This window comes from Labeo rohita, chromosome 13 (assembly GCF_022985175.1).
Source record: "Labeo rohita strain BAU-BD-2019 chromosome 13, IGBB_LRoh.1.0, whole genome shotgun sequence".
In the NCBI taxonomy this organism is placed as follows: Eukaryota; Metazoa; Chordata; class Actinopteri; order Cypriniformes; family Cyprinidae; genus Labeo; species Labeo rohita.
In genome coordinates this window covers 8,264,854-8,288,786 of record NC_066881.1, presented here as the reverse complement: position 1 = coordinate 8,288,786, position 23,933 = coordinate 8,264,854, and the positions used below count along the sequence as shown (strand labels likewise).

The 23,933-nt window shown below is 35.5% G+C and overlaps 1 protein-coding gene across 2 annotated transcripts in view; it reads right to left on the bottom strand.

The window, feature by feature from the left end:
* Nucleotides 1-23,933, bottom strand: part of prkceb (protein kinase C, epsilon b) — a 126,218-nt gene that overhangs the window by 52,831 nt on the left and 49,454 nt on the right. For both annotated transcript variants that reach the window (XM_051125430.1, XM_051125431.1), the window contains 7 exons: nucleotides 7,265-7,427; nucleotides 4,732-4,766; nucleotides 4,121-4,209; nucleotides 3,441-3,570; nucleotides 988-1,130; nucleotides 658-751; nucleotides 217-431 (listed from right to left, as the gene is read on the bottom strand). In XM_051125430.1, the coding sequence (XP_050981387.1) occupies nucleotides 217-431; nucleotides 658-751; nucleotides 988-1,130; nucleotides 3,441-3,570; nucleotides 4,121-4,209; nucleotides 4,732-4,766; nucleotides 7,265-7,427 (869 nt within the window). The remainder of the gene's footprint in view (nucleotides 1-216; nucleotides 432-657; nucleotides 752-987; nucleotides 1,131-3,440; nucleotides 3,571-4,120; nucleotides 4,210-4,731; nucleotides 4,767-7,264; nucleotides 7,428-23,933) is intronic.

The following is a 23,933-nucleotide window of genomic DNA, read 5'->3' as shown; positions in this document are numbered from 1 at the left end:
GGACTTGTGTACTTTTTGGGCTTCAAAATCTCAACACCCATTCACTGCCATTATAAAACTTGGAAGAGCCAGAACATTAATCAATATAACTCTGACTATATTCGTCTGAAAGAAGAAAGTCATATCCACCTAGGATGGCTTGAGGGTGAGTAAATCATGGGGTAATTTTCATTTTTGGGTGTACTACCCCTTTAAATCCATTTTACAAAGCTCCACCTTGCCGAAGCTGCCCTTCCCGAGTACTTTGATGAAGGAGAAGTCTTCCAGCATCATCCTTTTGGTCTGGAGCGTCTTCACCTCTCCGTTCTCTCTGGGTTGCCCCGTTTCCTCCGTCAGGCCCTCGGTCGGCAAGGAGGACGAGGCTGGCTTCAGATCCTCACCGCGATGGTCAAACGAAAGTGCCTTTCTGATGTTCTCCAGGTCCTTTATATCTGCAGATCACAAACCAAATCATTATTATACATCATCTATTATGTTTTCGCAGAAGAAAGTCTGTCTTACAGGTTTAGGATAACCGAATTTTCATTTTTGGTTTGTGTATCCCTTTAAGGACGAGTTCACATTATTTTATGTGGTAATCAAACATCAGCCACACAGTTGTTGTATGTAATGTATTTAACCCAAGAGTCATCCGCAGAGCTCTGAGTGTGTGTTTACCCTGGTCACATGGTGATGTGGGTGCAGATTTGGATCGATCGTCTTCTAACTGCGGGGATATGGGTAAGGGCTGCGGATCTGGACCCTGAGAGATCTGCGTTAAAAACAGGAACAAATCATCTTCATCATTCAATCATCATTATGTTTCAGGAGGCCTTATCAAGTGCCTAAGTGCTGCTCGCTATAAAGACCATTATGTCATCAGTAATCATCAGAGTGTATTTCCTATTATCTACAGCTACAGCTGCGTGGAGGAGGCTTTTGACCTCTCAGTCCTATACGCCCACGTCTCTAGTACAGACTCTCATTCCCCATCATTCTCCCTCTCACCTTTTTTCTCCTCTGGACGCTGCCCGAGAGTTTATCTGGAGTGACTCCGAGGTCAGACAGCACCTTAGCGATGCCCCTGGCGTCCACCCCACAGTTAGGAGCTACATTACTTTCACAACGCTTGTGCACATTCATCTTACAAACTGAGGACAGAGAAATGAAGGGAGACGGCAGGAGAAGTTAAAATGTATGTTACAATGTATTTCAATGCATGCCAGTGTGAGTATGTTTTAAATCTTGGAAGATTCAGGGTTATAGCAGGCATATTATAGTTAATTAAAACTAAAACCAAAACCATAAAAAATAATAAATAAAATAACATAAAATAAAATAATAAAAAAAAATAAAATAAAATGTGACTTAAATAAAATTAAAAAATGGAACTGAAGTAAAATAAAATAAATATTTTTTAAAAACGTAACTTATTTAGATAATTAAGATAATTGCCAAGACAATTCAATTTTTTTATTTAAACTTGATGTACTAAAATAACTAAAATTACTAAAACTGAGATTAGAAAAATAATTACTATAATTATTGCTAAACACTATTTTAAAAAATAATAAAAATTATACACCATTCAACAAACTACTTTCAATTAAAATGAAAACACAAAATATAAAAATAAACAAAAACTAATTTAAATATTAATAAAAACTAAAATAATGTATTATTTCTTTATTTATTATAAAAATATTTTAAGCTTTTATTTCAGATAATTGCCAAGGCAATATTTTCCATTTTTATTTAAAGTTGCTGTCTCAAAATAACTAAAAGTATAAAACTGAAATAAAAAAAGAATTAAAACTATTTAAAAAAATAATAATAATAATAATAATAATAATAATGACAAAACTACTCAATTTTACTACAAATTTTAAACAAGTTTAACACAGTTTAATTCAAATTTAAAACATAAACAGAAAATATTAAAATAAACAAAAAATCAATTTAAAAATAATAAAAACTACAACAATTTCCAAATTATATTAAAATAATAATATACCAATAATATATAATATATAATAATAACACTGGGTTAAAGTATTGTTTTTTTAACTAAGGAGGCTCTGAAAACTTTTAAATAAATGTATTTATAGTTATTTCAAATAATTTAGCAGAAATTTCTAGAGTTTTTATTTGTAAACAATTACATTTTTTTAATTAATTTATTAAATAATAAACATAAGAATAATGGACAGTTTTACACAATTACTCAAAAATATAGCCTACAAAATATTTACTTAACTTATTAACTTATTTTATTTCAGATAATTGCTAAGGCAACATTTCCCATTTTCACTTAAAGTTGCTGTACTAAAATAACTTAATTTACTAAAACAAAACAAAAAAAACTTAAAAAAAATGTATATATATATATATATATATGACAAAACCACTCAACACAATATTTAAAATTTAATTAAAATAAAAACATAAAATGTAAAAATAAACAAAAATACTAATTTAAATATTAATAAAAACTTAAACAATATCCAAATGATACTTAAATAACACTAGGTTATAATACTTTTAATGGTGATAAAATACTTTTATCACCATTTTCATAATGGAGGAGGCTCTGAAAGCCTTTAAATTAATTAATTTATATTTATTTATTTATATTTGAAACATTTTAATTTACAGTTGCTGTACTAAAATGACTAAAACTCCTAAACTGAAAAAAAAAAAATAATAATTAAAACTATAACAGTAGTAGTAGTAATAGTAATAATGTTTAAAATTCTCAACAAACTACTTACATTTTAATTTTAATTAAAACAAAAACAGAAAATATAAACAAACAAATCTGTATAAAACTAACAATATCCGAAGTATAATAAAACAACACTGGGTTATAATACTGTTTTTATAACTAAGGAGGCTTTGAAAACCTTTAAATGGATTTATTTGTATTAATTTATTTGTATTTATTTCAAATAATTTTGCAGATATTTCTGGACACATTTTTCATTTGTAAGTCAATTACCATTAAAATAATTTATTAAATAATAAACAATAAGACTAATTTAATATTTTAAATTTATTTTATTTCAGATAATTGCCAAAGCAATATTTTTCCATTTTAATTTACAGTTGCTGTACTAAAATAAGTAAAATTACTAAAACTGAAATAAAAAAAATTCAATATAATAATATATAATAATAATAATAATAATAAAAACCTCCATTTTCATTTTTTTCATTTGTAAGTCAATGACCATTTTTTAAATTAATACATTAAATAATAAACAATAAAAACGAATGGGCAGTTTTACACAAGCACTCAAAAATATAGCCTACAAAAATATTTTTGCACAACACTGCACTAGTAAAATGTGCATTGACCACAGAAAATTCTATAAAAATTCCATGAAATTAAATTAATTTACATTTCCTTGATATTTTAAGTTTTCCTGTGAGAACTACATTTCCCAGCATGCCGCTCTCACCTTTGCACTGCAGCCCTTGCCGCAGCAGGCCCCACAGTAATGAACCGCAGTGGTCACAGAACGTCAGGACTTTGTAGTTGTGAATACTGAACTTATGAGGCATATTGACGCTGAAGCGCTGAGATCCCACCTGCAGGGGGCGATAGAAGATAATGAAGACGTCTATGCAGCAATCACAAGCATTCTATAACACGTGAAGCTGCAAAATGCAGTGATTTTTATAAACAAATACTGATAAAGTCTACACAGTTACTAACATTGAAATCATAGTACAATAGTCCATGCCAAAATCAAGATTTATTGCTAAGGTGTTGCTCTTTAGCTCGAGATTTACTGGGTATTTTCTAAAATTAAGTAGAAAAATATTACATTGTTGACTTACAGATAACCTATAAGGATAAATTTGATAAGAAATGTTCATGAGTTCATGGGTCAAAGACGAAAACGGGTTTGGGATGTCTCGTTTTTGCCCCTTATATTGAAATCACTGACATTTTAATTCAATCATTGGTATATTTGCACATTTGTACACAGTTTTAAACTGTAGAAGAGATTAATGTGTTCTTTTTTCCCTCAGGAAAAGCAGGAAACCTAAGCAAAAGTTGCTATTTTACTCTCATTAGTGATAACTCCGATAGTAAACGTAAGACATCATGTGATTTTCTGCAGGTTCCTCTCACCTCTTCTGTGGTGTCCTCCTGTTTCTTCAGACCCGCACATTTCGTGATGATCAGCTCATGGCAGCGTTTATGAACTACACAGGTGCACACTGATCAACGGAGACAAGAAGGAGATGAGATCAGCTTCACGTTTCTGATGTATTACTCTGGGCTCTGGATAAGAGTTCTTGGGTCACAGTATAGATATGATATTTTAGGAGGTTCCTGTCTATGGCAGTAGTTTCCTTCGTTTCAGATTGTGAGCTAGTCACCGCTTAAAGGAATAGTTTATCTAAAAATAAAACTTTACTGTCATTATTTACACATCATGCATGATGTTATTTTATTCTGTGGAAAACAGAAGACAGACTTTGAAGAAAATTCTGATCTGTGGATTAAAGCGCATGAGTCACATTGACATTTGAATAATACTTGGTGTTGTTGTTTAATGATAATGGCTGTTGTTGTACGGGAAAGAGTGACATGATGAGGATGAGTAAATAACGGAAATTTATTTTGGTTAAATTGTTCCTTTAATAGGTTTCAAATGTGTGTTGTTGCTTCAGTTTAAAAAACTGTCTATGTTGTTGAACAAAAACATCTGACATGGAGAAATATAGATATTTGCCTACCTTGGCATTGATACCCTTGCTTTCCCAATACACCCCTGTGAAGAGTAGGAAGAGAGATCTGTTATTGTTATTGTACAGTGACACTAAACACACCAGCATGTATTATAACATACTACGGATTACTTTTCAATGAACGAACAAACAAAGAAACAAACAAACACTGAACATGAAAAAATGGAGCACAAAACCTAGCAAAAAAACCTTTTTTCAAATGTATGTGAGGACAGAATTATTATCAGTCAAACTGTCATTCAGACATAAAACATGTAATGTTTTAAGTTACTAGTCAACTAACTTTTATGGTGTTTGCATGTGACCTTGAAGAAGGTGCTTCACCTACTCTATCATTTTGGACATTATATTAACGCTTTAAATAATTTCTGATTTGTTAACATATAGTCAAATATTCAGTAGTATGATTTAACAATGAACATTACTTTTGTAGCATTTATTAAAGGGAACCTCTGGTATTAAGACTTGTATGGCTTAATATAACATAAATGATGTCTCTTACTGAAATATGCAGTAGAAAAACCATGAGAGATTTATGTTATTTAAATATCTGCATTGTCTTGGACTATGGAGGGTGACATTATTTTGATGACATAAAATGATTGCGCTTGGTGAGCTACTGGTACTAGCTGTTGCTATTTTTACTGCAACGCAACTAGGAAAATAAAATACTGATAATATGACAGAAAATAAAATAATTAATTTCAACATTTACTAAAACATTTTTACAATTTGTAATAAGATGCATCTGTTAATGTTAGCAATTGCATTTTATTGACATTAAAATATTTATACATTTTATTAAAAAATATATTGTTCATGTTATATAAAAAAATATATTGCTCTTTAGTTCATATTTGCTCATTCATTAACTAATGTTAACAAATGACAGCATACTGCAAAGTCTATCTGACATGGTTATGAAAAAGGGATTTTTGACAAAAGCATTTTAGGATTTTTCTCCATATAATGGACTTCATTGGTTCCCCCGAATTTGAACTTCCAAAATGTAGTTTAAATGCAGCTTCAAAGGGCTCTAAACGATCCCAGCTGAGGAAGAAGGGTCTTATCTAGCGAAACGATCAGTCATTTTTTTGGAAAATAAAAATGTATATACTTTTTAAGCACAAAAGTTTGTGTAGCACAGGCTCTGGGATGCGCATTCACATTCTATTGAATCACATTGAAAGGTTCGAAGACGTGATTCGTAGTAGTGATGGGAAGTTCGGATCATTTTACCGACTCAGACCTTTGAGTCTCATTTAGCAAAATGAACAAATCTTTTTTCAAGTCATTTCGTTCATTTTAGCAAAATCAGCATCACGTGACAGCCCCATAAGATGAACGAACGATTAAAAAAACCCGAAGACTCAAAACAGGTGAACTAATTCCAGTACAGAACCTAATAGGATGTTGCGCATGGGTGACTGAATGAATCACTCCCCGAGACGACTCATTCTTCCCGAGTCACATTAAAGATTCGTTCAAAATGAAAGAATCATTTAAGAACGACCCATGGACACGCATCCCAGAGCCTGTGCTACAGAAAGCTTTTGTGCTTAGAAAGTATACAAATCTTTATTTTCTGAAAAAAATGACAGATCATTTTGCTAGATAAGACCCTTCTCCTCAGCTGGGATCGTTTAGAGCCATTTGAAGCCGAATTTAAACTGCATTTTGGAAGTTCAAATCGGGGCACCAATGAAGTCCATTATATGCAGATGCTTGATTTGTGCATATTTCTCTCTTGATTCAGATGAGACAACCTTTTTAACTGAAAGCAATATTAAGTATATAGGATTCATATTTTAGCCAGATTTGAAGTAAAAAAAAAGTCTTAATGATGGATTTGTTTGTTACAAACATTAACATTTTTCACTTCACAAGATATTAATTGATGGTCTGGAGTCATGTGGATCACTTGTGGATTATTGTGATGTTTTTATCAGCTGTTTGGACTCTCATGCTGACGGCACCCATTCACTGCAGAGGATCCATTGGTGAGCAAGTCATGTAATGCTACATTTCTTCAAATCTGTTCCTTTTAAGAAACAAACTCATCTACATCTTGGATGGCCTGAGGGTGAGTACATTTTCAGGAAATGTTCATTTTTGGGTGAAACTGTTCACATGTATGTAGATTTCATGTGTTGTTATATTCACTACTCTTACAGCAGTTTTATTCACATGCATCTGCACGTTATCTTTTAAAACAGCCATATTCCTCTGTTCTCTAGAGAGGCGGGACACAGCGTGCCTGTGCACGGCGGTGTTCTTGCGCAGTGTGGAGGAGGCCAGACGCATTCAATACGCTCGTACTGTAGCGCTGTCGCTCTGAGCCTCAGGGCTTTTCCTGTCGTTACCATGGAAACGCAGCCCACTGAGGGTAAACCACCCGTGAGGAGGGACAGTGTACACTGCTTATGTCAAAACTCAGACGCAGATTTACCAACACACACAGCTGTACAAACAGCACGGTACAAGGCTGTAAATACCAGGCGACAGCCGCTGCGGGACTCACCAGATGAAGTCGCGGCAGTGCGAGCAGTAGGTGGGCTGTCTCAGGTAGGTGGCCATGAACTTGTGTCCGTTGACTTGATGCACCCTCCTCCGGACAGCTCCCTGCCTCTTCCTGGGACGCATGCGTTCACGAAATACGCGCTCCTCATTCTCACAGCCTCCTGCTGCAAAACATACACAAACGCACAAACAGAAGTTTGACAAGGTTCACAACCATTATTCAATATTGTGCACTCACTCATATAGTCTTATTCATTCAAGTGCAACAGTTTCTACTGTAGGTATATATTTATCAAAGGTGTTTCCTTCGAGGAGGCAACAGAGACAGTGCTCTGTTGCTCAAAATATTGGATGAGAAAAAATTTATAGTGTAAAAATAAGACAATGCATATAAAATATTACAAAATATAACATTAAAAGTGTAAAAATCACTTGTTTTTCTAAAGAAACACTGTCCAACAGCAACACCAGTAGGTGAAGTTACAACATCTGTCTGAATTAACAATATAAGGGCTTTAATGGGAAGACTAATTTAAAAAGGTAAGTAAACAACTCACACAACCAAGATATAATCACTTTAAGTCAAAATAAAATAAAAAATAAATAAAATGACATGAAAACATAATCTGTGGGAGTTTTTAGTGAGTAATTAGCTTGGGGAAATTAAAAGTAAATCTCTTTACCGAGCTTTGATGATTGATAATCTGAAAAATTTGAAAACAGTTAAACATTAACCATTAAAAAGAACAGATGAACATAAGTTCACAGACAAAATATACTGTTTAAATTGTTACTGCCTTGTGTTATTATTTTGTAATAAATGTAAAATGCTTAAAAACACTAATTTGATGAGAGTCATACTTGGCTTTAATAAACAGAATATTGATTACACTGATAATGTAAAAATATAAAATTGATTTTTTTTTTTTTTTTGTCTGATAGTGAAAGTAATGTTTACCAAAAATATGTGAGTTCACAGAATAAGCTACATTTTCATTAAAGGCCCCATGGAATACACTTTTATTTATTTAAAAAATTGTGTCTAATGAAATTAATTTATATCGATATAATTTACAATAAAACATTGCATTTTTATTTTTGACAAATATGGAGCTGTACAACAAAACTGTCAAGGCTGTGTAGAGTAAGACGAGCAACGACGGAATATAACAAAAAGTCTTTAATAATAATCCACAAACGGTAACTCCAGGCAGACACAGAAGGGAACCACACACGCCAACATAACTTTCACATCCGACAACTGAACAATGAACAGAATCCAACATATAAAGGAGTGCAAACGATACAAGGACAGGTGTGAGTGATTAACCAATAATTACTTAACAAGAAACGGAACAGGAAAGACCATATATGGACACAAGAGGGAGAAACCAACAAAACTGTCCAATGGGGGTGTGACAAGGGCAAAACCAACACAAACAGTCCAAGGGGTCTGACAAAAACTTGCATACTATATAAATTAAATCATGAATGAAAAAAATAAACTGGTTGCATTATACTCCTTAAATTTTATAATATTAAATGTATTACTTTGACAGGTAATTTTACTACACAATAATAAAATATTTATTTTCTTCCAGCTGAACCAAACTTTTATTTTGGTGGGTTATCATTAAAGGAGAAGTCCACTTCCAGAACAAAATTTTTTAGATAATGTACTCACCCCCTTGTCATCCAAGATGTTCATGGCTTTCTTTCTTCATTCGTAAAGAAATTATGTTTTTTGAGGAAAACATTTCAGGATTTTTCTCTGTATAATGGACTGAAATGTTGCCCCAATTTTGAACTTCCAAAATGCAGTTTAAATGCGGTTGTAAATGATCCCAGCTGAGGAAGAAGGCTCTTATCTACCCAAACGATCGGTTATTTTTATTTTAAAAATACAGTTTAAATACTTTTTAATCTCAAACGCCCGTCTTGTCTTGCTCTCCCTGAACTCCGTGTATTCTGCCTCAAGACAGTTAGGGTATGTCGAAAAACTCCAATCGTATTTTCTCCCTCAACTTCAAAAATCATTTCAAAATCATCCTACATCACTGCAGAAGTCCCGACACAGTCTTTGCAAAGTGAACATTCAAAGAAGATCAAACACCCTTAACAAAAAAAGGTAAAACAGCGATATAGGACGATTTTGAAGTTGGGAGAAAATACGATCTGAGTTGTTCGACATACACTAACTGTCTTGAGCCAGAATACACAGGGAGAGCAAGACAAGACAAGCATTTGACATTAAAAAGTATATAAACTGTATTATTTTTATAAAAATAACTGATTGTTTTGCTAGATAAGACCCTTCTTTCTCGGCTGGGATCATTTGAAGCTTATATGGAGAAAAATCCTTAAAGAATTTCTTTACGACTGCAGTAGGAAAGACATGAACATCTTGGATGACAAGGGGGTGAGTACATTATCTGTAAATCGTTGTTCTGAAAGTGAACTTCTTTAAGACCATTGAGTTTCTCTGTGTATATAATATGACAGTAGTTTTTATCAAGTGAAACGGTGTGATGTTACTCTCAGAGCAGCTCTAGAGATGAAGTATGTATGTTCATGTCTTCACATATTGAGACAACGGACACTGAAATCACCGCGAGCATCATCATCCTTCAGTATGTGCATTAGTTGAAACTACGCCACTCATTCACAAAGACACACTCACACTTACATGCAGACTTTTATAGCGGCATACTCTTAATATCTAGATAATAAATATTGAAAACTACTCAGAACTGTTTCGATACAACTGTTTTTTTTAAATAAATATCTACCTACTGCCCAGACTCTATTCCTATCAGTAGCCTTGAAAAAAACTGTTTTATTCAACAAGGGGTGGGTCTCCACCTCATTTGGAAATCACATGACCAGTCGAATATTATTCACTTTATGGCTCTGCTTATTTTCCGACACTTTTGTTTGCAGAATAAATTAATCATGACAAACATACCTGTGAAGAAAGAGCATGTGTTACCATACACAGAATACCATATTAGCAGAATTTGTCAGTATCTGTTTTAACTCAAACTGAGTAAATAACAAAAACTGCAGTAGCAAACTGTGGTAAAATTAGCTTGTTCTCAGGTATTTTAAGCTTCTTTTTTTCCAGAACAGCATGCAGAAAATGCCCCAACTATCTGACTCAAATATGTGTCCTAAGATATAACACCAGTCTCTCCTAGTCACTATTGTTCAGCCCGTCAGAAGATCAGTTGGTGTTTTCCATTGGCCTTACAGTACATATATGGAAACAGTTCACTCAAAATGAAAACTCCGTCATAATCTTCTCACCATGTTATGTTAGATTTAGATTTTTGAGCAAATTAATCCATTAACTGTATGTGTGTATATCTGTTTGTGTGTTATGAGGGGCCACGCAGAGGCAGTGATCAATAAACCGGGGGGCATGACTGTGACAAAGGCACCATATTGAAGAGCTGTCAGACGCTCTCACTAGGAAAGGAAACAAGGCCACAGGGGAGGAGCTGCACTCTTTCTCTGTCTTCTTCCCCTTCTCTCTGTGGAGGATGAGAACTGTGATCACTCCTGAGTATTCCCTTATGTCAATGTATCCGTCTGCTGCAATCACACTTCTCAGCCCTGAGAGAAAGAGAAGGAGAGAGGCTGGGCTCCGACTCACAAAACGACAACGCTAGTTGTGCCAAACTGGCAGGCCGATGGTCATCTCCTGTTATTAATAAAGCCATTGTATGTTTTTTGTTGAAAGCTCAAGCTATTTTGCCAGCAGAAAAAGAAACTGAGTCGGGGAGCACTGCTGTGCACAGCAAAAAAAAAAACCTTTGATCAACAGCAGATAGAACAGAAGATGAAGGAGAACAGGCCTTTACCGTTTAGACTAAACAATTAGCAATCAAAAATGATGAACATCATGCATAATTATATTAACAAATTACTTTAAAATCTCAACGTTTCTGTTTTATATTGCTTTAAATATCAATAATACAGTAAGCCTGTAAGGCTACGTCCATATAAATCTGAATACATTTAAAAATGCATCTTTCTCTGTATGTTTTGGCCTTACCTCTACACTGACACAGCATTTTTGTCTGGTGACAAGAGAGCTTTTTGTAAACACTCTCCCATGTTGTAGTATTAACTGTGAAAATTGAAGCAATTGAAAACGATGACACGTTTAGTCATGTGATGCATACTGTACCTATTAATATCTATCATTGCACCTGCATTGTTGTGCCTGCTATTCACTTATAACAATAATGTTGTTTAAAATAAACATTACTTTGTACAATCTTCATATTACAATCCTATAAATAAGACAGAATATTTACTTGCAACTGCTGTCCAGCAGCAAATCGTAAGGGCAGTTGCGTTTTAGACCATGAAATGCAGATTAAAGAGATAGTTCACCCAAGTAATGAAAATTCTGTCATTTACTTCTCACCTTCATGTCATTCCAAACTCGTAAGACCTTCGTTCATCTTCAGAACACAAATTAAGGTATTTTTGAATAAATCTGAGAGCTTTTCTTTATACAGCAATGCAACTGACATGTTCAAGGCTCAGACAGAAAGTAAGGAGCGCTGAAAGGGCTCTCACACCCAGGCTCAATGCCACCTGTTGGCTTTAGAAAAACAGTGAACGGTGAGCAATATGCATTTAAAGTGGTAAATATAGGAGAAATATGTCAAAGTGATTTATACGTGCCAAACTTCCTGCTGCCAGCTGGTGGCGCTATGACTATAACTGAATATTGGCATGTAGATGTCTTCAAGCCAGGACTTTGATCAAAGTTTTGTGCAGATTCAGTTAGTGTAAAACATGACATATCCTGTTGCCAACAGGTGGTGCTATGATTATAACTGAATATTGGCCTTTAGATGTGTTCAGGCCAGGACTCTTATCGAATGGGTGAAATTTGGGGCAGTTAACAACTTCCCTTAACAAGGGAAAAGTGAAACATCAAGCTTTGTCAGGTCGCCACAGACAGGCTATTTCAAGAGTTGCCAGCAGGTGGCACTATGGGTATAACTGAATATGGTCATGGGCGTGTTTTCAGGACAGGACTCTTATCAAACATGTGAATTTTGGTGCAGATCAGACAATGTATGCCTGAGTTATAACAACGTCCTGTTTCATGGCAAAACATAGTAGTTTGTCAGGCCGCCACGGACACGCCCTTAAACGAAAACTCAAAACTTTCGCAATTGAAAGTTAGAATGGGTTTTAGATTACACTGACCAAATTTGATGTTTATCTGATTAAATCTCTAGGACAAGTTCATTTAAATACAATACCTGAAAATGGCAAAAAAACGGCACAAAACTTGCCAAAAAGATTCAAAATAGCAGACTTCCTGTTGGGTTTCGGACTCCGTACTGGTAGACTTTTTTGTAGGTATTTGTGTGTTACATGTGTCCACCAAATTTCATACATGTATGTAAAACACAGCTTGAGGGGAACTTCGTTGAAGTTTTATAGGTGGCGCTATTGTGCCATTTTGTCACGCACAGATTTAAATTTTCACCACTTTTGGTGTGTGTGCAAAGTTTCATGAGTTTTCGAGCATGTTTAGGCCCTCCAAAATGTGGAGAAGAAGAAGAAGAATCTGAGCAATTCCAAAAGGGTCCTCGCACCATCAGTGCTCGTGCCCTAAATAGTCCATGTGACTAATTCCATACTGATCTCTCATTGGTCAAAAATAACAGGTAGTCCCACACGACTGGATGGGTTGTGATGCTCAAACAAACAGTGCCGCAGAGACACACTTTTAATACTTTTTTGGAAACTCAACCCACAGTTTACTTGGTGATTGAAACTGTGATTAAAGCATTTAAATATTAAAGAATGACACACTTCATGTTTAAATACACTCTGCAGGGAGTTTGAGTCTAAATGATTAATATATATGCAGCAGTTCCAGGCCTGGTCCTGTTCTAATCACCATCTAAGGACAATGGACCAGTGGCGTCTGTCTAGTCTCACAGGAGACTGAAGTGAGTCGCTCTCATATGTATCACCCACATCCTCGTCTCAGCTGAGAGAGAGAAAGAGAGAGAGAAGAAACAGATGCAGTGGCTCATACTATCTCAGTAGGATATGGCTGGTCATTTATCAGCTCTCACTCATTAACACTCTGTGAGGGTGAGAAGAGCTCAGCACACATTCACCAAACTACAATCCATCAGAGAGAAACTACTGCCACCAGAAGCCCTAAGATTTAAGATCATATGAAATCAATGCTTATCACATTTTCCCTCTTAAAGTAGACATCACATGCAAAATTCACTGTTTGCATATAAATGTGCCTTAGCAGTGTGTGACAACCATCATACAATGATAAAAATGCATCCACTCATTTTTTTCAGTCTCAACAGTCTCAATTATCAAGCTGTTTCTATTTTGTGAGCAGTATGACATCATATTAGTCAGGCTCCGCCCACGACCACTGATGGACTGTCCCGTAATGCAAGTGTTTTGTAATTAGATGTAAAAGTGAACATAAATCTTCATTTTCCCGACATCAGAGCCACTGAGGACATGTGGATATATAGGATATATTAGTTTTGTTTTTGATGGTAATGCACCACGAAAATACACAAAAAATGTAAGAGAGGGGAGGAGTGAGCAGTAGCTCATTATTATTTAAAGAGACATGCACCAAAATGTGTCACTGTGAACCTAGCTGTTTTGATAAGGTAAAAAGTTTTTTACATGGCTATTGAGAAATTGTACCCAAAGTATGTTACAGACATTTCATAAAGACCCTAAAGAATCATACAAACTTGTGGAAAATGGGCATTCAATGTCTCCTTTAAAGTAAAAATGAAAACAAGTGAAAATGAAAAGTTCTGTCATCATTTTTTTCACCATCATGTCTAAACCTGTACGTGGCTGTTTTTCCATGGAAAACAAAACAGCAAAAATAGCACACAATAAAGCTCTATATTCAGTCACAGTGCATATTATCGAAAGATCACACTGAAATAACAGAATACAGGTTTGGAAAACTCTAAATAATGACAGTATTTTAATTTTTGGGTGAACATATTCTTGTTGTGCAGATTCATCAGTGCATATTGTTATAAAAAGGGGATTTTTAAAATATAACAACTAAAACTTTTCTATTTCTGTTGACCTACCCAATGCTGTGTATTTTTTTTTTTCATGCCTTATGCTTTATGCTTTATGTGTTAGTGTGTTTATAGTTAGTTTGTTCCATACATTGGTCTGAAGGTCAAAGTTTGAGTATGTACACAAGAGAATCATTCAACAGGAAAACACTTTACAAGCCCGGGTTGGTTTTTCTACATATACTTCACAATTTAACTACCACCCCCTGATCCTGCATAGCAACCATTGCCTAGCAACAACATAGTGTCCCATGAAAGTGTGGCTCCCTCTACCTGTCAGTGGACACGTTAATTATGGATCTTCACCCCTTATTCTTCTAGATGCTAACCCAGAAAAAGTCTCCAGTCTTTGGAAAGACAACTAATTTCCACTCACACCAAAATATACATTACTGATCGCTAATCACACGTGCAACACATGAAGAAATCAGGGCTCAGCCCGGGTGAACAACATCCCACTTCACCGCACTTTTCACATTTAGCAGAACAGCTAACTGGAGTCTGTGACCCAAGGATTGTGTTTTAATTACAATTATTTAAGATTTAACTTGAATTCAAACCTGATTCAGTGTATCAGTCCCTTCTAAGGGTTAACTTATTATTCAACTAAACTGTGTGCATGCATTTTAAACAGTTATGTCATTTTCTTGCTCCATCCATGCAATAAACGCATGTCATTTAACGAGTGGGATCTTCAAGCATATTTACTTTAACTTCCCAGTTAATGTCAATAAATCTACATCCTTGCAGGATGGGAACTAACTTTCTGTTTAAAGTAAAAAATAATACATAATAAAAATGGGTTGAGGACAACAGTGGTGGTGAGTGAGAAAGTTTTTCTGCCAATAAAACACTCCGTTCAGACTCACGCTGATGACATTTATTCTAGCTTTGATGCTTGGCCGCAGCTCCTGGGACGCCAGTGCGACAGTAAACTTTTCCTAGGCGTGTGGTTCTGAAAAGAACAGAGGCTAGTTTTATAAAGGACAGTCAGAGGATGGTTTTGTACATGACAGCAGTGTGAAGGAGATTCATATTTTTTGACCTCACCAACCATCTTTCATGGCATTTTGTGAGTGTCTATGACATATAGAGCTACTGATATAATGGGAGTTGTATTAAAGCAGACAGGTAGTTAAGTATCTAGTCATCTGCCATGAAGGTTATTAGTTCAATATGGCAGCAACGAGATGCACACACTGGGGACTAAAGATGGCATTAAAGATCCACTGAAGTGCCTTGAAATGCGCATTATTCTACGTGGTGATGTTATTTTAACTGAAACAGGAAGACAGGGCGGCACCAGTGATGGGAATAACAGCGTTATAAATAAACAGTGTTATTTTTTTCAGTAACAAGTAATCAAACAATTACTGTTTCCCCCGTTACAGCCCCATTACTGTTACTTACAATAAAATGTGGCGTTACTATAGTTTATTATAATATCATTATAATTTTATTTTCCAGTTCATCTGAATGGATGTGCAGCATACCTGTATTTGACGAACCGTAAACTCTAGTGTAAAGGCACAGGACTAGCCCTCGCTTTTGTCTCACACACATGCAAAGAAAGATACAGAGCGATAGGGTCTTATACCATGCAGAACTGACACGCTACATGTAAACAATATTCTTTGTTGTATTTTCCTTTCAAAATTCTTTTGAATCTCAAACTCTCAAAGTTCTTCTGAACTCTTCAGGTTTTTAAGAACTGGTTTCTGCAGTAGTAGGTAGAACTAATGCGCAAACGGCAATCTCATTGGCTGGCGCTCACCTCATCCTTATTTTGATTTCAGCAAATCAGTTCAAAGGAACGCAGAGAACGTCATTAATATTCATGAACTCAGCAGCTCATTAATCCTTAGTGCATTTTATATTGTTATTAGTAGTAGAATTTGTTCTAGTTTTGTTATCTTATCAGTCTTATTTTTTAGTTTTTTTCCCCTTTTTCATACAAACACTAAATTACAAACAATATCTTAAGCAGCACCACCAGTCCTAAGTCCTAAACTTCTACTCGTCAGTGCTATTTCTAATACAGAGTCTGTCAATAAGTTTCTCCTCCTAACATCATCCATGCCGCTATAAAATATAGCATTCTGTGTAGAATTAAAATGGGTCTGATACATTTTGTGGTCTGCACTGAGTCGCACATATGATTCCCTCCGTGGTATTCTGTCTCTGGACCGGAGCAGACTGTGTGTGCACAGCATTGCCCCAATGGAAAGCATATTTACTCTGTCTGAATCAGTCCGTATTTCAGTTTTTATTTAATGGGGCCATGTGAAGAAGTACACTTCAGCACACTTTTAAAAAGAATAGCCCACTGATTACAGAAATAATATACTTCAAAAGAATATACTTAATTAGAATATAATTTAAGCAGGTCTTAAGTACATCTTTGTATGTAATTACATAATTGGTATATTTAATTTCAGGTTTTTCCAACACAGGTTCATCGGAAAAAATATGTGCCTTTACTGCCCTTAATACTATCTTGTGATCTCAACACACTTTTACCATAGTGCATATGGGTTAGATTTAGAGTAGGGTTTAGTGTAAATGGTATTTTTTTTAATGTGTGTCAGTTCATTCGAATTTAATGTTTTGCCACAATTTTATTTTTTAGAAATCGAGGAATTGTGATTTTGAATAGAAATATTACCAAATGTTAGAATTAGACAATATGCCAATGATAACAGTAAAAAGAAAAGAGCGATCCAACCTCATATTGGTGCACATGATTAACTGCTCACGTGCGACGCACTCATATCACTAGGTGCTGTTAAGACAGAATGCGCTTTTGTGTTGACAAAGATGCGACGCAGGCAGTGGAATAGGAAAAACATTGAAGGAGATGAGAGTGAACTTCTTTTAACTTTAGTGCCACGTTTTTATAATGTTGTTTCATGCATGAGATGCTACAAGAGATACGAGTGTAACGTTCAAACATGTCCATGTTTACATAGAAAAAACAATGGAAAAGCAGCGCAATCAAAAAAACAGTTAAGAACTAATACTGTATGTCTAATGTTTCATGCTTGCATCATGGTGACAGGCTGAAAGCTGCTGTTCATTGTTTTTAAAGAACATTTATAGTTAATAATAGTCTACTGGTGTTATACCTTCAGTCATTTTGAATTTTAATTACCTTGACTTTTTAAAAGCATTTTTCTTGTATTATTTCTTAACATATGGTATGTACAAGACAAGTTTGTACAAGATGTAGTTGTAGTTCATGCATCTTTTCTGCAAAGATAATTAACAAGTGAACAAAGTAATATCATTGTGCAGAAATGTCACCACAGGCATAATGGGTTGGGTTGGAGTGGGTTTGGTTGTTTCAGAAATTGTGCAGTGATTTCTGTACCACTAGGGGTACAAAACGAACATGCAAAAACCAAGACCAAACATGTTTCTCAAACACTTCTGTTGCCCTTTTCTGCCCTCACCAACCATCTTTCATATTTCAGACCAACAGACAGTCCCATCCAAACTCATATTAGCTATTGAGAAGTTGATATGTAAAGCTGCGCCCCTATGCACTATAAAAAATGCATAAAATAGTTTACCCAAACATGTGATCTGTGAGCTCTAAAGGGAAAATTATTATTAAATATCTTCAATTTCAGACTGTTTCTAATACAAAACCAATATACGACTTCAGAAGACTTAGAATACAAAGTCTGATTTCAATTGCTTTTTTAGAGTTTGACAGTAAAAATCATTATCCATTTTTATTAAGAGCAGCTTAGCCATTCTGCATAATGTCTAATTTTGTGTTTTACTAAGAAAAAGTAGTCTTGGTAATCCTGGGTCAGTCCAAGCAGCAAACAATGACAAAATGTAATTTTTTGGACAACCTATTCCTTTAAAAGTTCACCATCTGGATGCATGTGCGAGAGGGTAAAGGACAAAGGGAACGTGTGTATATGATTAATGGACTGCAGGTAAACTTCAAAGTCGTCTGAAAGACCCTGTGAGATAAAGACATCAAACCAGGGGACACTACAGAGGTGACATAAGAGCGAGAGAGAAAACAAAGCCAGCACACACACACACAGCAGGGAGGCACGTGACTGAGTGTGTGTTTTAGTGAGCTGTCAGAGACACGCCGGTTTAGATAAACACAGGTGGAGTAAGTGTGCACACTCAGCAAACCCTCGTACGCTAAACCTGCTTTTAAAAAGGATCTGTGTACGGTCCCGCAGCAAAACATAAACTATGAATGCATCCAGAAATTAAACGCATCAGGTCAAAGACAAATGCTTCATACACAAATACAGATAGAAAGCTTGAGCAGCATGAAATGGCAAACCGTTAAGTTACTCAGCTGTTCAGTCGCTGGGAAAACTGCCAATCCAACCGAACAGAATAAGAAGAATTCACAACATCGGAACAGCAGATCCCTACATGCATGCGAGGGATAATATGTGTTTTATTACAACCCCAATTCCAGGAAAGTTGGGATATTTCGTAAAATGCCATAAAATCAAAAATATGTTATCTGTTCATTCTCTTTCACCTATATTTAGTTGACTAAAGTACAAAGAAAAACATTCCACTGTTTTCAGTGGTCAACTTTTAATTTTATTTTGTAAATATAACCAAATTTAGATTTTCACGGTTCTCTGGGCCAGAGCTCAGCTCAGATAGTCAAAAAGATGATAGAAATGTGTGCTGTGGTCAGACGAGTCTACATTTCAGCTTGTTTCTGGAAAAATGAATGTCGAGTTCTCAGTACCAAAGACCAAAGGGACCATCCAGACTTTCATTAGCGACAGATGCAAATGCAAACGACTGTCATGGTATGGGGGTGCAGCAGAGCAACGGCATTGGTGACTGGAATATATGTGAAGGTACCATTGAAATGGAGGCATGTATTGGGATTGTACAGACACTACACTGTCTTTCATGGGAAGTCTATGGTTATTAGATCAAGACAATGCCAGGTCTCATTCTACATGTGTGACTGAATGTGCTAGACTGGCCTGCCTACAGTCCAGATCTATCTCCTGTTGAAAATGTATGACCAGTCATGAAAATGAGAATCAGACAATTACACTTACAGACTGCTGAGCATCTGAAGTTTTTTATCAAGCCAGTATTCTTCAAGTATTAGTATCGTCAATTCCCACACAATTAAACACTGTAATTAAAAGGAAATCTGATGTGGCATAATATTAAACATGCCTCTGTCCCAACTTTTTTGGAGTGTGTTGTAGCCATGAAAATCAAAATTTGGTTATATTTACAAAATAAAATTAAAATTTAGCCTCTGAAAATTTTTCTTGGTACTTTAGTCAGTTAAATAAAGGTTAAAGAGAACGAACAGATACTATATTCTTGATTTTATGGCATTTCACGAAACAATCCCAACTTTTCTGGAATTGGGGTTGTATATCATCCACTTCCAGTTACATACACTACCATTCAGTTTGAGATCAGTCCAAATTTTTTTAAAATTAACCCTTTAACCATCACTCCCATTTTTTAACATAGACGTAAAATTCACTATTCAAACATAAATTTTTATAATTCATGAACGAAAACATTTTGTAATATGGTTTTAATGTACATTTTCAATGGTAATGCAATGTCTGATTTTAAAATGGTTTTCAAAGGATGAATTTTGAGATTTTAAGTTTTCAAGTGATATATAATTTCTTATGATATCTAAAGCATGATAGGGAAAAAGACAACAAAGAAAGTCTTTTTGTGACAAAGGTCAGAACTCCTGTTATGATGTAGATTTTTGAGTTGTACTCTTGTTATAAATTAATCTATTACTTTTCCTACACAATTCGTAACACAAAACAGTGGTAAAATATCTATTTAGGAGTCTTGGACCTTTCCAACAATAGTTTGTCATGATAAGTGTAGATGTCCTGTATACGGGACGGTGAAAATTAGGGGGGTTAATCTATACTTTTATTCACTAAAGACACATCAAAAGTGGATCATTTGTAATGTTACACCAGATTTCTATTTCTGTTTCTATTCATCAAAGAATCTGGCAGAAATGTTAATTGGTTTTTACAATAATATTTAACTGTTTTCAACATAGTAAGAAATGTTTCTTGAGAAGCAAATAAGCATATCAGAATGATTTCTGAAGAATCATGTGACACTAAAGACTGGAGTAATGATGCTGAAAATTCAGTTTTGCGTCACAGGAATAAATTACATTTTAAAATAAATACAGTCTTGGGAACATAAAAGAGTTTTAAAAACATTTTTAAAAAATCTAACTGACCCCAAACCCTTGAAAAGTACTGTATATATGCATTATTTTTTAATAAACAAGCTGATTAAACCACCGAACCTAAATAAACTGGTCTACCACACTAATCAGCTAGTTGGTCAATTAGCCACTCATTGTGATCCATCCCTTGCTGAATGCTACAGATGTTATCAAGTCCCTCAATCTAAAACCCCGAACAGACAGCAGCTGGAATACTATGAGAGAAACAGCATAAGAGAGGCTTTATTTCTCTCTAAGTACATTATTATTCTTTTTGTCGTCTTTCAATTCCCCATTGTGAATGACTTCAGTTGCTTGTCACTTCTTTCAAAGGAGACATCTGATTTTTGCGCACAAAAGATCTCTTTTCAAAATCAAGACCATTGAACGCTAATTCCCCATCTCTGACTGTTCGGCGGTGGAACAGATTTCACATAAAGAGATTAGATAACACACACACACACACACACACGCTGCAGCGTACATCTGGAATGCATAATGACTCAGCACTTTCAATACTAAACATGAGCAGGCAGAAAGAAAAGGACATGTCTGTTTTTATTACATTCAATACAGTAACACAAAGAGTAACAGACCCAGAAACATTCCCTGAGGATCCAAAATGAAGTTTCTGCCACACTTCTGAATCTACACAAGTGAATCGACCAGCCTTTGGTCATGAAACTGTATGTTGCATTAATACATACACATATATTATAGTTGTAACTCTGCAGAGTCTTATTCATATTTGCATGCAAAATCTGCAAACAAATGAGTTCATGATTCATGAATTCTTAACCATTTTTAAATGCACACAAAACATTTTGAACCTGAAACTGCTTGTTCACAAAAATCAGTGAAGCCTGTGAAGCTTCAGCTCAAAATCATTTATTATATAATTTTGAGTAAGCCAGAAACACGCTGTTTTTGTGCATGTCTCTTTAAATGCAAATGAGCTGCTGCTCCCCACCCCCTTTTCCAGAATAGGACTGTGCCTTTACAACTCATAGCTCAGATACTCTGCTAAAAAAACATCTGTTTCGTTTTGAATTTTCATATCTATCGCACTAAAATCGTGTGTTTTAAACCATATTAGTTTAAACTTCTTATATATACGTTTTCTAAGCACAAACATTCAAACCATGCGCACAGAAAGCAACTGTTACACAGCATATAAGTACTAAACTAAATTCTCTTTCATGTCTTATTGTGCTTAAACTGTCAAATACACATAAGTTTGTGTTAAAAGCACACGAGTTATGAAAGCAGTCGGTGAAGGTAAACAGCTAGGAAAGAAATCACATGCTTATATTAGATGTGTGTGGCAGCAGTGTAATATAGACTAAATAAACCAATAAATCCACTTCTCTTTTGTCTCCTCTGAGGCTGGGACTCTAAATAGTGTTCACTGCTTGTCTGTGCAGCCAACGACAGAACATTTAGCATGCTTTGATCCAACTTTTGCCATGGCATTAGAACTGGTACACCATTGTTGCTCGCGAAATCTGAGCAGCTTGTCTTTTCACATGCTTGCAGAAAAAGGCTTACCAAAACAAAGTTACTTTATCACGTTTTCTGGGTTGGTAGATGCTCCTGGGCCAGTTTATAGCACTTAAACAGATTTTTATGTCCCCTTTAAATAGCAATAAGGAGGGGGTCTATATTTTTTTAGTTTTATTTTGATATACATGACACAACATAACGTTGAGGTTTCAGTTTTAGTAATTTGAATGTGAGGAATATTACACATACCACATGGAGAAAAAGCTTCAGGCATCTTACATAAACATCTGAGCGTTATTTTCCGTTTAGTAAAACATTCTTAGAGGACTTCAGGCTCACGACAAATGTTTGGTTGTTTGTATCGTTTTGAAATAATGTGATATTGCCGTTCCTAATAAAGTTACCAGCCAGCTGGTGAGTAACATCAACAGCCAGTTTTTACTAGCATTTGGCGGGTGTTAATTTTGGACCGTGTGTGCAGTGAATGCAAATGACTGTCTGCAGTATTCATTATTACGCAGTTGCACGCAGCGCTGCCAGGCAGTAATGAGCACAGGCGGATTCAGAGCTGTGATGGCTTTATTTTTCATCGTGGTATGACCTGATTGAAAGATCATCATGATGGACTGTGAACTGCTGTCTTTGTCTGACTCCTGTGTGACTCACTAGCTCTCGTGTCTCCAGCACGTCTCTGGTCGGGTGTCTCAGTACCCGGTGTGTGTTTGTGGATCACTGATGTTAAGCAGGACTGACGCAAGGCAGCCAGCCAGCCTCCTTTAACACACACACACAGAGCTACTTCTGTGGAACTATGCAACTCCTGCCTTCACATTGACATTTGGATATTTTTTGCTTTAGTTTCTGTTTCCTGAAACAATTATTCTCTCATTTTTCCGTTTGATGTTTCATGTTTTTTCCCCAGAGGAAAACTGTTGCTTGATGGTTGTTCTTTCATACAGTTCTAGTCCATCGTTTTGAGACACCTACTTGTTTTTCAGTATTCGTATTTTTGGTATAGCTTCACAATTCAAAGGATAGTTCACACAAAAATGAAAATTCTGTAATTAATTACTCACCCTCATGTCGTTCCAAGACCTTTGTTCATCTCCGGAACACAAATTAAGATAGTTTTGATGAAATCTTAACTTGTGTTCCAATGATGAATGAAGGTCTTAAGGGTTTGGAACGACATGAGGGTGAGTAATTAATGACAGAATTTTCATTTTTGGATGAACTATCCCTTTAAGATTTGGACTGTTTGCTCCGTACGTGGCACAGAATTAAGCCAGTCTGGATCGCCCCATTAGCACCCTCCATGATACTCTTCAAATCCAGTCCCTCGGCCAAACAGAACAGCACTACTCCACGTGTGTGTGTCCGGCTCTGTGATCTTCAAAAGATTCTACAACATTAGGGGATTAGCCTCAACGCTAGGTTTTGTTCACTGTTTTGCCTCCTGTCGTTATTGATTTATCAGCCGCCGAGTCTCAGTGGTCGTTCTCGGGAGACTCCAGGGCCAGCGGCTCAAAGAACAACTGTTAGTCGAGTGCTAACACTGAGCATCTTAACTAGTGGTGCTTCAGGATCCCAGATTTTACATTGCACCAACAGCTTTTATCATACAAACAAAAACATAAGTGCACACACAACATACAAAATGATTAATTTGACACAGACTACAGTAAATGGAGAAATACTAATGGAGAAATATCTTGAAAGCTTCATGCTTACTACCTACACTCCATAGAAGAACTATTTTTGGTTCCCCAAAAAACCTTTCAATGAACAGTTCCTAAAAG